At 49.3% G+C, this 16,118-nt stretch overlaps 1 protein-coding gene and 1 non-coding gene across 2 annotated transcripts; one reads left to right on the top strand and one right to left on the bottom strand.

Moving 5' to 3' along the window:
- Positions 1 to 380: 380 nt before the first annotated feature.
- Positions 381 to 12,209, bottom strand: LOC149273984 (B-cell differentiation antigen CD72-like). Its single transcript, XM_089505958.1, has 8 exons — positions 12,140 to 12,209; positions 11,234 to 11,335; positions 5,851 to 5,931; positions 4,960 to 5,253; positions 3,773 to 3,918; positions 2,480 to 2,589; positions 1,479 to 1,650; positions 381 to 431 (listed from the first exon to the last, which is right to left on the bottom strand). Exons 1-8 carry the CDS (start codon positions 12,207 to 12,209, stop codon positions 381 to 383), a joined length of 1,026 nt encoding a protein of 341 aa, XP_089362084.1.
- A 645-nt stretch (positions 12,210 to 12,854) lies between these two features.
- TRNAP-UGG (transfer RNA proline (anticodon UGG)) lies at positions 12,855 to 12,926 on the top strand. Its single transcript has one exon. It is a non-coding gene; the product is annotated as a tRNA-Pro (tRNA).
- The last annotated feature ends 3,192 nt before the right edge of the window (positions 12,927 to 16,118 follow it).

Raw genomic sequence — 16,118 nt, 5'->3', positions numbered from 1 at the left:
TCCCCAGAGGCTGGGGTTGACCGAGGTGAGGCCAGAGGTCACGGAGTTTGGGCTGGAGGGAGGTCATGGAGGTGGGGCCGGAGGTCATGGAGATGGGGCCAGAGGTCAGGGAGGTGGGGCCAGATGTCAGGGAGGTGGGGCCGGAGGTGAGGGGTGTCATTCTGTGGCTGTAATTTCCTTTAGTCGTCTCGTTTGTTTGTTTGGTTCTCTCCATGGAGCGCGGACCCCGTACCGCGTGGCTTCTGCTCCACCAGTCTTTACACGGACATTCATTCACTCCAGACCGTCTGTATTGGCAGAACTTTCTAGAAATTTGCATGAAGTTATTTAAATCCATAAAGTCCTGGCTATGGGATTACCATGTTTCGATGTTTAACCCTTTAATCCTCCTCGTACTCTCCAGCTCTTCTTGTCGCTCGGCACCTGGTGCACTGCAAGAAAATGGAGACCAAAATGTGACGCCTCGGGGACTAAAGCCAGTGTATGAGTGTGCGAGTGTATGAGTGTGCGAGTGCATAAGGGTACAAGGGTGTCATCGTATGAGGTAGTGAGTGTGCGAGTCATCCCATCCATCCATACAGAAGAGAACCCGTTTATGTCCGTTTTCTGCCCCTGCGACTTCCTCCAAAATCATTTAAAAAGTAATACATCCAACACGCAACACAAAACATACAACACGCAAACATATCACAACCAACTTTCTATGCACAACATTATACATTATACAGGGGCCGGCTCACTGATTTATCTATACATTATACAGGGGCCGGTCACTGATTTATCTATACATTATACAGGGGGGCGGTCACTGATTTATCTATACATTATACAGGGGCCGGTCACTGATTTATCTATACATTATACAGGGGCCGGTCACTGATTTAACTATACATTATACAGGGGCCGGTCACTGATTTATCAATACATTATACAGGGGCCGGTCACTGATTTATCTATACATTATACAGGGGCCGGTCACTGATTTAACTATACATTATACAGGGGCCGGTCACTGATTTATCTATACATTATACAGGGGGCCGGTCACTGATTTATCTATACATTATACAGCGGCCAGTCGCTGATTTATCTATACATTATACAGGGGGCCGGTCACTGATTTAACTATACATTATACAGGGGGCCGGCTCACTGATTTAACTATACATTATACAGGGGGCCGGCTCGCTGATTTATCTATACATTATACAGGGGGGCCGGTCACTGATTTATCTGTACATTATACGGGGGGGGGGGGGGTCACTGATTTATCTATACATTATACAGGGGGCCGGCACACTGATTTATCTATACATTATACAGGGTCTGTCACTGATATCCGCGGAGTATGGTTAGGTTGATTTATTTCATCTGATGTTTCATATCGTTAATGTTTACTTATAAGGAATTGCCCTTCCCTGGCCGTCTGCGGCCCCCACCTACAGAAGAAGCGGCCCCTGGAACATTAAAGTCGTTACCTGGTAACAGTTAAACTTTACGTCGTTGACACTCATTTCGTATGGTGGATTTTTATCTTGAGGCTTGAGGCGTAGAAGCACTAAACTCCTTTCACAGATGTACGGACGACTCTCCCGGCACTCATCAGCCGCCAGCTTCCCGTCACGGAATACGCCGCACTGGTTTGTGTTTCTATCGGCAAAGAGAGAGGCATTTAGAGAGGCAGATGTGAGCGTTACACGCCGTCGCGTTTCTGCAACTATGTAACTGTCTCATTAATTGTTCGCTAATCCCAGGGACTGTCTAATAATGTAGGGGGACCCGGGGCCGAGCCCGGACTGGCCGTCTGGCACACTGGAAAAGGCAGATCTGGTGCTAGAGCGTGTGGTCAGCGGCTGTATGCTACGGCAGCATTAAAACATGGCATATCCAGACGCCGGCCGCACTGCCCGTCCAGCCCTGCCGGGATTAACCTTTTATGGTGCCAAACACAGAATTCTACTTCTTTACCATGTGTAAGTGTATGGTATTAGAGGGTAGTAGAGGAGGGGGTACTGCACCCAGATGACGCCACCCCCGGCTCCTTATAGATTGTTAGCTCCCAGGAGCGATGCTGTTGAAATGATTGTCTTTGTAGTATTTTTCACTTATGTTTTGTAACAGCGCTACGGACTATGCTGGCACCATATTAATAAATTATAACGAATATAAATTATAATACTAATAGCAGTGAGGCACCAACACAATCTGTCATCCTGATGAAATAAATCCCATCACTCCTAGCCAGTGATGACTATTATACCAGATGAAGTTTTGGTGCTCACAGAGGCCATAGAGAGAGGGAGAAAAGGAGATAGAGAGAGAAAAGCAGATAGAGAGCGAGAGAAGAAAGGAAGAAAGAGAGAGAGACGGAGAGAGAGAGATACAAAGAGAGAACGATGGAGAGAGGAAGAGAGAAAGACAGAGAGAGAGTGAGACTAAGATTAAGAAAGAGAGAAAATTGAGAGAGAAGGAAGCTTACACTCTGTATTCTGCAGGCCACCTCCACTCAACACTCCATGAATATAAGTTTTCATTCCAATAGATCTCCTTCCCGACCCAGAACGTAACGAGACGGGCCGCCAGAAATGCCTGAAACAGGACAGGATTCGTCACTCCGAGAAGAGCGTGTGTTTCATGGTATCAAGCGGCGATGGGGCGGCCTCCCAGCAGAAGTGGTAGAGGGTAATACAGTGAGGGTATTAAACATGCATGGGATAGACATACGGCTCCTGCAATGAGCGACTAGACGGGGGCCGAGTGGGGCCGATCTGCCGGCGGGTTCTGGGTTTCTGTGTGTCTGCTCTGCAGCAGTAAAATGAGTGAAAAAATCTAACAAATCATAATGGCAGAAAACTATGTTTTATACAGTTAAATTTCCATCATGAACTATTGCTTTTTTTAGTTTAAATTTTTTTATGTGTTTTTACCCTAAATCTCCGGGTCCTGGGCAGTTCTCTGTAACAGGATTATTTATTATAAACTTATTTTAAAAAGTTTGTGTTCTCCCCCCAGGAGACTTTCTTTGCTCTCAATCCGCGCGATCGCCAACTTCTCGACTCCTTGCGGGACGTGGCCCCCGATGAGAGAGGGAACTCCCCCGGCGGCAGCGGGAAACACCCCCATTTGAAGGAAAAAATGGGCGGGGAGCAGGGCGTGTCAAGACCCCGCTGCCGCGACCCGGAGGATTTGGGAGTTCCCAGGTATGGGGATCGCTGCCAAATACAACGCTGACAGATGTTGCTGTTGGCAATCGCATGCGATTGGCTCCTTGAGCCCAAACATGCCCAGAGGCGGCTCCCATTGGCTGCTGCTGGTCTGCCTCTCCTCCCTTACAAAAAAATACTGCAGTTTTTCTGAAGTAATACTGCAGTTTTTTGGACATGAAAAAACTGCAATACTGCACTTTTACTGCACATTTACTGCAGTTTTACTGCACATTTACTGCAGTTTTACTGCATTTGTACTTCACTGTACTGCAGTTATTTTTGTACGGAAGTACAAATGCAATAAAACTGTAGGTTTGCAATATAAAAAAATTAAATGTAAACAGTAAATGTGCAGTAAAAGTGCAGTAAATGTGCAGTAATACTGCAGTAAAAGTGCAGTATTGCAGTTTTTTCATGTCCAAAAAACTGCAGTATTACTTCAGAAAAAACTGCAGTAATTTTTCGTAAGGGCGCTGCAGCTGCAATTAACCACGATCAGTAGATGAGGACGTAATATTACGCTGCCCTTCCTTAAGGGGTTAATAATTCCTATCATTTTCTGTTACCTGGAGGTTGGTATCATCCTGTCGCACCGTAACAAGCGCAGACTGCAGAGATTCACAATGACTTTTACTGTAGTACCAAGTATATTTTTCTTTAGAAATAAAATAGCATTTCATGTTATAAAAGATCCAGTCTGTGGGGCAGAGACCTGCAGGAAAAAGCGAGAGATTATACATTATTCACCAACCTGGGAGTTCGCAGGAAAGTCCTGTATAATGTATAGATAAATCGGTGAGCCGGCCCCCTGTATAATGTATAAATAAATCAGTGACCGGCCCCCTGTATAATGTATAGATAAATCAGTGACCGGCTCCCTGTATAATGTATAGATAAATCAGTGACCGGCTCCCTGTATAAAGTATAGTTAAATCAGTGACCGGCCCCTGTATAATGTATAGATAAATCAGTGACCGGCCCCCTGTATAATGTACAGATAAATCAGTGACCGGCCCCCTGTATAATGTATAGTTAAATCAGTGACCGGCCCCCTGTATAATGTATAGTTAAATCAGTGACCGGCCCCTGTGTAATGTATAGATAAATCACTGACCGGCCCCCTGTATAATGTATAGATAAATCAGTGACCGGCCCCTGTATAATGTATAGATAAATCAGTGACCGGCCCCTGTATAATGTATAGATAAATCAGTGACCGGCCCCTGTATAATGTATAGATAAATCAGTGAGCGGGCCCCTGTATAATGTATAGATAAATCAGTGACCGGCCCCTGTATAATGTATAGATAAATCAGTGACCGGCCCCCTGTATAATGTATAGATAAATCAGTGACCGGCCCCCGGTATAATGTATAGATAAATCAGTGACCGGCCCCTTGTATAATGTATAGATAAATCAGTGACCGGCCCCCTGTATAATGTATAGATAAATCAGTGACCGGCCCCCCTGTATAATGTATAGATAAATCAGCGAGCCGGCCCCCTGTATAATGTACAGTTAAATCAGTGACCGGCCCCCTGTTTAATGTATAGATAAATCAGCGAGCCGGCCCCCTGTATAATGTATAGTTAAATCAGTGACCGGCCCCCTGTATAATGTATAGATAAATCAGTGACTTGCCCCCTGTATAATGTATAGTTAAATCAGTGGCCGGCCCTCTGTATAATGTATAGATTAATCAGCGAGCTGCCCCCCCCTGTATAATGTATAGATATAATGCACAGGCCGTACCCTCGCGGAGCGCTTGTAGTTGTGAGCGTGCGTCTCCCAGTTCCTGCTGCGTTTCGGCTGCGTCTCGCTGCGCTTCCTCCAGCCGCTCCCTGAGGCCGCGCGCATTCTCCGCAGCCTCCTCCTGGGCCCGGTGACATTGCCGTAGGCTGCGGTTGGCGCTCCCCAGATCCTCCTCCAGCGCCTGGTGCTGCTTCTGGGACACGCCTCGGCTCAGCGCCTTCTCCTCTAGAAGGTTCTGGATCGTCTCAGACAGACTGCTGTTCTGCTCGGAGTATTCTCTGGAGAGCTGGACGACTGGAGAGAAGAAAGAGGGAGACACCTGAGCCAGGAACGAACCCTGCGGCCCCCGCCGCTCCCGGCTGGACAGGCTTAGTCTTTTCCCGAATACATGAATGAAGCCGCCTTGATTTATGCCGAGGAAGGCTGAGCGCCCTGACGTCGCAATAAACACCTTTTCTTGGGTACGTTTCCTTTATTTTATTTTTTCTTTAGGACTTTACAGAAACCGAGACTCTGCCGGCAGACCGGCCCCCATCGAATCAGTCTCATCTTAGGAACATGATTACATTCTTTCACTGTATTACCTTCTACCGCTTCTGCTGGGAGGCTGTTCCACTTATCACCCCCCCCCCCGGTCAGTCTGAATCTCTTAGCACCTCTGTGATATAGTAAGAGATCCTGCTGGGCAGGGGTTGGGGGGTGGAGAAGGATCATGAAGTCCCCCTTGTTACCCGCATCCCAGCGAACGTTACTGCAGATACCTCTATGACCACGCGTGGAATTACAAGAAGAGCAAGAGAATTCAGCCTCTGGTTTTTACAGATATTGGAGGCTGTGGGTATTTTTGGGGTAACCCAATGACATTTTGCACCAATGACATTTTGCACTTACATTTCACGGTCACTGCGATGGCGCTCATGAAAAACACCAGGCAAAGCACCAGAGGAATGGCGAGCGCCCACGGCCGACGCGCTACGCGGAGGAAAGGAAATCCAGCTGATTACCAGAGACAAGAAATGGATAATCCCCAAAGTACACAGAAAAGAGAACATAAAAAGCCTTGGCACGTTAGAGTGTGTGTGTCTGGGTATGTTTGTGAAAGTGTGTGTGGGTATGTTAGTGTGTATATGTGTGTCTGGGCACGTTAGAGTGTGTGTGTCTGGGTATGTTTGTGAAAGTGTGTGTGGGTATGTTAGTGTGTATATGTGTGTCTGGGCATGTTAGAGTGTGTGTGTGTCTAGGTATGTTTGTGAAAGTGTGTGTGGGTATGTTAGTGTGTATATGTGTGTCTGGGCACGTTAGAGTGTGTGTGTCTGGGTATGTTTGTGAAAGTGTGTGTGGGTATGTTAGTGTGTATATGTGTGTCTGGGCACGTTAGAGTGTGTGTGTCTGGGTGTGTTTGTGAAAGAGTGTGTGGGTATGTTAGTGTATATATGTGTGTCTGGGCACGTTAGTGTGTGTCTGGGTATGTTTGTGAAAGTGTGTGTGGGTATGTTAGTGTGTGTGACGGATTGTGTGACGGATCGTCCTGTGCCCCAGACCGGACACATCCGCCCGTCAGCTCCTTCCCTCTCCCAGTAAGCGGACGCGCTGTGGCTGTCCGAAGAAAGCAGTCACAGACCAGCACTTCCCTCAATCATGAGACAGAACTTCATGCTTTGAGGTTAAAAACAGAACTCTCTTTATTACAAACACACAGAATTTATATACAATCTACATTCACTGTGCACCGAACCCAACCCCCAATCCCATCAGCCACATCCCCTCACAAATCCCATCAGCCACATCCCCTCACAAATCCCATCAGCCACATCCCCTCACAAATCCCATCGGTATACAGGGGATGTATCAAGTGAGGGGATTAAGGGATACAAGGGATTAAGGCACCCTGGCAGCCCCATGTCAGTCACCCAGGCTCCTAGGCCTGGCCCGTAGTCAAAGGGTAAGAGGCCAGCCCAGAAGCCTCTCCAGTGGGCAGCCCTCTTTAGTCTCCTCTGCAGGCATGGGAGACCTTTCTCCAGGGCTTCCTTTCCCCTCTGGGCCCTCAGCCCAGACTCGGCTCCCTCCCAACCTGATGGAACCCTCCCATGGTTACCCTGACTACGGGCTTGTCCTGAGTCAGCTCCACATTCCCTCACCCAAACAACAAGAGCCCACTCCAAAGCAGCAGCAGTTTCACTTACCCCTACCTGACTCTCCGAGCTGGGGCTCGTTTTGCCCACTGGACCATGCCGCTGGGGAGGAATGCCAGTTGCCCTTCCTCCCATAATTGGTGACAGCCGCTGGGGAGGGTCGCCGCGTGCGCCCCCTCCCGGATGCTCGTGCTGGGGAGAGCCATATAATGGGGGTGTAAGCAGTGCAGGGCAGAGGTCAGCGACTCTCTGCCCGGTTGCCAGTGCTTCTGCAGGTGCAGGGAACGGTGCTGGGCAGAGAACAGCGTCACTCTGCCCTGTGGCCAGCTCTTCCGCTGGTGGTTCCCTGCTAGCAGGTGGGGACCCTTCGCTGTGGGGCGGGCAGAGGCCAGCAGCACTCTGCCCTGTTGCTGGCGTTTCAGCCAGAGCGAGGATTGCTGGTGCAGGACAGAGGTCAGCGACTCTCTCTCCGGGTGCCAGCACTTCTGGTTGGTCCTTGTTAGCCGGCTGGAACACTGTGCTGGGGGATGAGCAGAGGCCAGCAGCACTCTGCCCCGTGGCCGGCTCTTCTGCCGGTCTGGCATTTTGCGGTGCTGGGCAGAGGATTGCGTCGCACTGCCCTGGTGGGTCCCTGCTAGCAGGCAGGGACCTTTCACTGTGGGGCGGGCAGAGGCCAGCGGCACTCTGCCCTGCTGCCGGCGCTTCAGCCGGAGTAGGAGGGGCGCATGGTGCTGAGCAGAGAACAGCGTCCCTCTGCCCTGTTGTCGGCGCTTCTGCCGCCTCTAGTGGAAACCCATAGACCGCTGCCTCAAATTCCGGCGACTGCATGCGGTCCATAATCGCCCAGAAGACTTCCTCCCAAAAGTGATTGACCACTTTCACCTCTTCGGGCTCTGGCTGCAATACCAGGGGCAGAGTGGCTGAACCTTCAAGTCCGGAGGCTTGCCAATTACAGTGAGCGGCCTCCGGAGCTCGCTCTGTGACATCTGTCGGCTCACACTGCAGGGTGTAGCTTCCCATTGAAAAGCGCCAAGTATTCTGCCTTGAGGCACCATTCTCTGTCTACTAGTCTCTCAAGGTCTTGGCTGAGTTCACTTGTTGCAGTGGGCGGCAGGGCTCTCCGGCGCTTGTCACTAATGTCCCACCAGCGGTCCATGTTGCCATTGCCAAAGACACCCCTTTCCTCGAATACCTCCCACAACAGGCCAGGCCCGCCAACATCCATCCCTTCCGGAGAATGGGGCTTTCTGGATTTTCGCTGCGGGCCTCGGGCTTCCCAGTATATGGCTCGGTACTCCTCTTCGAGCCCAGTCTCCTGTCGGACCAGCCTCTCTAGCTCTGCAACCTCACCTGGAGACGCAGGTCCCACGAACAAGTAGAGCCTCCCATTCACCTGGTCCCTGATTTGTTGTTCTAGGGTGGGCAGATGTGTACCTTGGTGGGCGCTCCACTTTTCTAGGGTCGCTCTCCATCTCACGAGCCGGGCTCGGGTCCGTCTCTCAAACTCCCATACTGGAGTCTCCGATTCGAGGGTCTCGACTCCCCTCCAAGCATCCCGGTGACTGTTCAATCCACTCCATCTGTGGATCCGTTTGGCTCTTCCTCGCCAGGGTATAACTTTGTTCTGCGGCTAGTTGCTTTGGTCCGCTCTGGTCTGGAAGGAGTAGATCCCACCGCTGCCACCAATGTGACGGATCGTCCTGTGCCCCAGACCGGACACATCCGCCCGTCAGCTCCTTCCCTCTCCCAGTAAGCGGACACGCTGTGGCTGTCCGAAGAAAGCAGTCACAGACCAGCACTTCCCTCAATCATGAGACAGGACTTTATGCTTTGAGGTTAAAAACAGAACTCTCTTTATTACACACAGACTTTATATACAATCTCCATTCACTGTGCACCGAACCCAACCCCCAATCCCATCAGCCACATCCCCTCACAAATCCCATTGGTATACAGGGGATGTATCATGTGAGGGGATTAAGGGATACAATGGGTTCCCCCACCTGTGTTATCCCCCCTGTAGTGCGGGTGCCGTCTGGGCAGACAGGGCTGTGCTGGCTGATTAAGAGCCCCAGCCAGATTATAGGATCGTCTCTTTGAAGGCTGGAGCTGCAGCCACATTCAAACAGGGTACACATAAATATAATAATAATAATAACAGTGAAGATCAGACAGGGTTCTTCACGGCGTGTATATGTGTGTGTCTGGGCACATTAGAGTGTGTGTGTCTGGGTATGTTTGTGAAAGTGTGTGGGTATGTTAGTGTGTATATGTGTGCCTGGGCACGTTAGTGTGTGTGTGTCTGGGTATGTTTGTGAAAGTGTGTGTGGGTATGTTAGTGTGTATATGTGTGTCTGGGCACGTTAGAGTGTGTGTGTCTGGGTATATTTGTGAAAGTGTGTGTGGGTATGTTAGTGTGTATATGTGTGTCTGGGCACGTTAGAGTGTGTGTGTCTGGGTATGTTTGTGAAAGTGTGTGTGGGTATGTTAGTGTGTATGTGTGTGTCTGGGCACGTTAGAGTGTGTGTGTCTAGGTATGTTTGTGAAAGTGTGTCTGGGTATGTTAGGGAGTCTGTTTAGGGAGCAGAGGTGGCACAGACAGACTGTTAAGGGGCAGAGATGGTATAGGCAGGCTGGTGGCACAAACAGATGTGGCACAAACAGGCTGCTTAGGGAACAGAGGTGGCACAAACAAGCTGTTAAGGGGCAGAGGTGGCACAGACAGACTATTTGTGGACAAAGGTGGCACAGGCAGGGTGTTTGGGGTAAAGGTGGCACATATTTCCGGCCTCATGACTGCAACTAAACCTACCCGCAGCTCGACAACACACAAAATACCACAACGAGTGCACCCAGCGGATGCGGGGAACTCACTCGCTTGTTGTCGGTTGGTTCGTTGGGGGTCGCTCCTCGTTTCTGGAATCCATAAATTGGACAAAATCAGTTAAAAGTGACATTTTTATGAATCTGAACAAAGCCCATTTACTGGTTCTGAGCGGAACCAGAGACAGCTGCAGCGAGACGTCAGCGCACTACGGACACGTTACCCCCGGGAACGACTCGCGCCGCCACGTGAGAGACGCACTTAGGTTTATCCTTTGTATATACTCTCACTCTATCCTCTCTCTTCTCTATCTCACTCGCTCTCTCCTCTCTTCACTATCCTCTCTCTCACTCGCTCTCTCCTCTCTATCCTCTCTCACTCTTTCTCGTCTCTACAGGAGATTTAACCCCTTGCAGCCATCTTTGTTAAGCTCTGGTGGACTCCGGCTTCTGCGTTTTGGGCTCTATCCCCATTCACTGATGTCTGGAAGATCCACGGAACATCGAACAATACGCTGTGATCTGTCTCTCTTCAAGAAAAATAAAACAAAAAAACCCAGCAGCCTCCCAATCAGGGCAGGAAGTCACCCCCAAGACAGGAAGCCCCCCCAAGGCAGGAAGTCCCCCCCACCAAGCTCCCAGGCCAAGGAGAGACCCTGATAGAAGGTCCCAGAGCCATCTTTTATTTATATAGCACCAACAATGTACTCAGCGCTTAATACGATCCATATATTCAACGGGTCCGACAAGACGAGAATTATTAGACTGAGACAAACCGATACATTAGGTGGAGAGACTCGGCTTGCAGGCTTACAATCTAGAAGTTGGTGATCGGGCGGCTCTAACGAGGAGCGTGGCTTTTATGGTTCTGTTTTGGGGTATTTGCATGTGTTACATGTATGTGCTGCAGATCACGCGTGTCTGCGTGTGCCTCCTGCTGAACACGGGAAACTTTCACTTCTCTGCTTGCTCCACTGATCCGAGAACAACATCTGCCGCGCGCTCACACATCTCTACACCCCGGCAGCCATGGCCGCTCGCCCCGCAGAGAATGAGGGGCTCAGTTCTCTAAACAGCGCGTTTCACCAAAGGGAATAGTTTATTGGAGATTTTTAAATGCGGTTAATCTGCGGGCGAATCCCGGTGACCAATCACAGCACTCCGCGTGGCCCCCACTCTTCTCCGTGTAATTCCAGGTTCTGTAGGTCTGTAGGGCTCGTTTGTGGCCCCATAAATAAATAATTGTCAAACCCAGCCCGCCGTCCGGATACCCGCAGGACTTACCCAGTCCCGCAATAAAGGTAAAGCTCGTATCTTACCCGCCCCGGGCTGGCATTGGCCCCGGGCCCTCGAGGGGCCGTCAGATGCTTCTTCTTGGGTTGGTTTCAAACCGCTGACGTTCTCATAGGTCAGATCTTCATCTGCAAGAGGCAAAGCAAAGGGTTAATTTACGGAAGTGAGGGGGAGAGATAAAGGGAGAGGGGGGGAGAGGAGAGACGGGAGAAGAAGCAGAAGAGAGAGAGATAGTGGGAAACATAGAAGAGAGGGAAGGAGAGAGAGGAAGTAGAGGAGGGAGAGAGAAAGAAGATATAGAGACGGTAGAGGGAGACATAGAGGAAGCGGAAGAGAGACAGAAAAGAGGGAGGAAAGAGAGGAAAAGGGATTGAAAATAGAAAGAGGGAGAAGAAGAAGTGGGAGAGAAGGAAGAGAGAGCGAGACGGAAGAAACATAGGGAGAGACGGAAGAGAGAAAGAAAGAGACAGAAGAGTGACACATTATTTAACTATACATTATACAGGGGGGAGCGGTCACTGATGTATCTATACATTATACAGGGGGCCGGCTCACTGATTTATCTATACATTATACAGGGGGCCGGTCACTGATTTATCTACACATTATACAGGGGGGGACAGTCACTGATGTATCTATACATTATGCAGGGGCCAGTCACTGATTTATCTATACATTATACAGGGGGCCGGCTCACTGATTTACCTATACATTATACAGGGGCCGGTCACTGATTTATCTATACATTATACAGGGGGGGGCGGTCACTGATTTATCTATACATTATACAGGGGGCCAGTCACTGATTTATCTATACATTATACAGGCCATTTCACTGATTTTTTCTGTAAAACAGCCTGATTTTAAGTAATCAAATATAAATTCCTCTAATAATCCCCTCCGTCCCCGGCTGTAACGATCAGACACGTTACCTGCGCTCGGCGCCTCTTTCACAGGGAACTTGACGAATTTCAGATCGGTGTAGGTGACGGTGTCAGCCATCCCAGCCGAGGGGCTCCCAGCCAAGGGTCTGCGTTATCTGAGAAGAGGAAGTGAGAGAAGAGCGAGGCAGCCGGGGGTGCTGAGCGCAGGCACATACAGAATGATAAAGTCAGTTTATTTCCCCTCACAAACGTACTTTATAAAATGCAAATCACCGAATTTTTACTTCCCCATCGAGTGGAATAACAAAAGCTTCACACTATGAAAAGACTGAAACAGGGATGCCTTCTGACATGGGAGATGCAGGGGACAGCCTCCCAGTAGAAGTGGTAGACTGTCCCGTGTATCTTCCAGCACTCGACGTCCCTTTAGCACCGGTGCAAAAGTCTCTCTTCATCCCAACTCTGGGCCCGGAGCAGACACTAACAGTCTGGCTCGTCGGCCTAGGGGGTATGATTCTTGCTTCGGGTGCAAGAGGTCCCGGGTTCAAATTCCAGATGAGCCCAGGCTGAAGAGCGCTGCCCAGCGCCATGGCTCTTCTCTGCCAGGCTTTTCTTTCAAGAAGTTTTCGCCAATCCCGCTGCACTTCCGCATAAAAGAAGAAGCGGTTGCAGACGCCGGCGTGCCGCTAGACGTCCGTTTTAGCTTCCCTGCTAAACTTTCCGCTCATTCTGGCTCACGCAGCGACCGGCTCTATATCTGTCTGGCTCGTTGGTCTAGGGGTATGATTCTCGCTTTGGGTGCGAGAGGTCCCGGGTTCAAATCCCGGACGAGCCCGAGAGTCGCCCGTTGGGCTGAGCGGTCTGCGTAACACCTGCAGCTTCTTCTAGGAGGAGGCCGCCAAAATACCTTTTCTGCTCCGTCTCGATGAAAATGCTGTCGCTTTACAATGGGAAGTTTCCCCTGACAGTGGCTTTGTCGTCGTCGTCGTCGCCGCCGGCAAGACTGCACTCGACGTCCCTTTAGCGCCTGTGCAAAAGTCTCTCTTCAGCCCAACTCCGGGCCCACAGCCATTGCTAATAGTCTGGCTCGTTGGTCTAGGGCCCCATTGGGCTGAGCGGTCTGCGTAACGTGTGCCGCCTCCTTTAGGAGGAGGCCGCCAAAATACCTTTTCTGCTCCGTCTCGATGAAAATGCTGTCGTTTTACAATGGGAAGTTACAGTGGCTTTGTCGTCGTTGTCGTCTTCGTCATCGCCGCCGGCAAGACTGCACTCGACGTCCCTTTAGCGCCTGTGCGAAAGTCTCTCTTCATCCCAAATCCGGGCCCGGAGCCGCTGCTAACAGTCTGTCTCGTTGGTCTAGGGAAGGGGCGTCCAAGTTTTTTCTGCAGTGGGCCACTTCATCAGAATTGTATACGTGCGAGGGCCGCACTCATTTTTCACTGAGAGAAAATATGGCCTTTAATAAAATATGCAGATTAAAATAAATTAAATTACACAAAACCTTTACTTTTCCTCTCACTGATTTCTGGGCCTAGAAAGTTTTGTGACTACAAATGCAGGATTCTGGATAAGTAAAAATAAAATAGTTCTATTTATTTTAGCGATGCACTAAAATGAAAATTCAGGGTTCACTTAGCCGAAACTGAAAATGACCCCCCACACACTTTTAATAAAAGTAAGTTACACACCAAAATTGTACAAAAAATGATATATTATGATTGTTAACAGCAATCTCAGGCATACCCAGATTCCAGCATGTACTGGTTGGCTGGGCATTGTATTTTTTGTCCAATTTTAGTGTGTAACCACGCTTTTATTAAAAGTAACACACCACAATTGGACAAAAAAAATCAACAATATGACTTGGCATGATAGGAGTGTGATTGCTAACAGCAAACACACTCTTTTTATACACAGGCAACCAGTAAATGCTGGCACCTAGGCATGATGGGACTATGATTGCTGTTAGCTGTTAGCAATCACACTCCTATCATCCCAAGTCAAGAACATGCTGGTACAGGGTGGCTGTAAGTGCAGACCCCATACTGCTGGCAGCATCAATACACAAGGGGGCAGCTAGCCAGGTTTCAGCATATACTGGCTGACTTGGCATGATAGGAGTGGGATTGTTAACAGCAATCACAGTCCCATCATGCCTAGGTTCCAGCATTTACACATCCATGCTATCACACATACAAATTCATACATTCACAGATTAATTCCCTCAATCAGGCATACTCATTCAAACACCCTCCCCCACCCCCTTACCTGCACTACAGCTCTCTCAATGCCGATCACAGACTTCAGCAGGGGGCGCGGCCTCCCTCGTTCTCCCCACAGGGGAAGCAGGACTGGAGTAGAGAATAGACCCTCCCACAAGTAAGCAGCAGGGCTCTTGTGATCCTGGCTGCCGATCTTACGCGGACCGCACCTCGAGGTCCCGTGGGCCGCATTTGGCCCGCGGGCCGCATGTTGGACGCCCCTGGTCTAGGGGTATAATTTTCGCTTAGGGTGCGAGAGGTCACGGGTTCAAATTCTGGGCGAGCCTGAGCCCGGTGGGCCGAGTCATCTCCATAACATCAATTGTTCGGCCTCAGAGAAGATGTCACTAGGTTGCCGTCGCTTCGCAGTGGGAAGTTTAGTGAGCCCCCGACCCGTTACTGTGTATGTCGCGCCCGTGATCTCTTTTCACATCATTAGAGCTCATATTTTCAGAATGCTGCCTAGTAAATCAGTTTTTGGCTTTTTATGTGTCCCAGTTCACTTAGAGGAATGCAAAACGACTCAAACAATATCTTGGGATATTTTTGAGACGTTTGTCGCGACATCTTTCTCAGAGGCTTCTATGTCAACAACAAATGAAGAATAAGCATGGAGATGGCCTCAGGAAGCCGTATTCAGGGATTAGCGCCTTTCTTATCGAGAGCCTTAATTGGAAAAGAAATGGGAGAAAATATATGGAGAAAACCACAATAGAAATCAGCAAACGAGGGCCAGTTACTGATATCACCGCTCCAGCAGCGTGCGACCATCGGCTGGACATGCGCGGCCGCATACTGCGAGAGTAACCTGCGGCCGCACGTATCTCGTTTAGCAGCCACCTTGTCAATCTAATTTGGTAAAGATGGTGACCCTCGAAGATGATCCTATGGTTAAATTATTACTGGCCAGGGGTATTTGTTCTTAATCGCACTTTTATTGAAGCCCTGGTAATCAATCCAAGATGCCACAGTTCCTTCTCTGGCAGAAGATGGTCTGATTGACCCGGATCCAGACTTGCTTGGGAGCTTTGTTCTCTGCTGTGTATAGAGTATAAACCTGACTCTGTGGGGCAGAGACCCTGACAACATCTCAGTAGGACAGTCACAAGTTCCGTGAAAGCATCGCAAAATGTTCTACGTTTTGCACCCAACTGTGAGGGTTTACCATTTTTGGACAATCTTTCTTGAAAGCCCTTAAGTAAAAGACCCTTTTTTGGCCTAAAGCTTTGCATGCCTGTAAACTGGGTATCACCTCCGTGATAATACGGATGTCCAGGAGGGGGCGCCATCTTTCTACTAATAATTTCTACTAAATTATTGGTTTTGAAGTGAAATCGACACTAGAGCCAAATGAAGTGCCTCGCACACGGATCACACTGATAAAACATGTATTAAAGATACATAAAGGAAACATTTTATACGGTATACAAAGTAACTCCTGAGTCCGGGGCATTTTAGGACCTAATTGCCTCCAGAAGCCACCAGGACCAACGTTTAATGAAGATCTAAGTGCTGTGGGGCAGCCATGATTCCCCCAAATTAATAAATAAACCCCAGATGCCAGGGAACTGTTTTACTGGATTATCTCTTGCGACATTCTTATAGATGTCGTAATAGATCAGGGCGCTGTGTGGGATCAGCCACGTGCCGTGTACCGCCAAGTGTGAAGAATGCCGGGAGAATGCAGTATTTTCAGCAACAGTTGATTATTTCACCCAGAATATGGCCAGCTGGATGCATTATAAAGGTATATATATATAGATATA

Source organism: Sceloporus occidentalis, unplaced genomic scaffold, assembly GCF_023333645.1.
Source record: "Sceloporus occidentalis isolate IW3139 unplaced genomic scaffold, rSceOcc1.0.p SCAF_357, whole genome shotgun sequence".
Lineage (NCBI taxonomy): Eukaryota > Metazoa > Chordata > Lepidosauria > Squamata > Phrynosomatidae > Sceloporus > Sceloporus occidentalis.
Note: the sequence above shows the minus strand (reverse complement) of the source record. Positions and strands in the feature narration are given on the sequence as shown.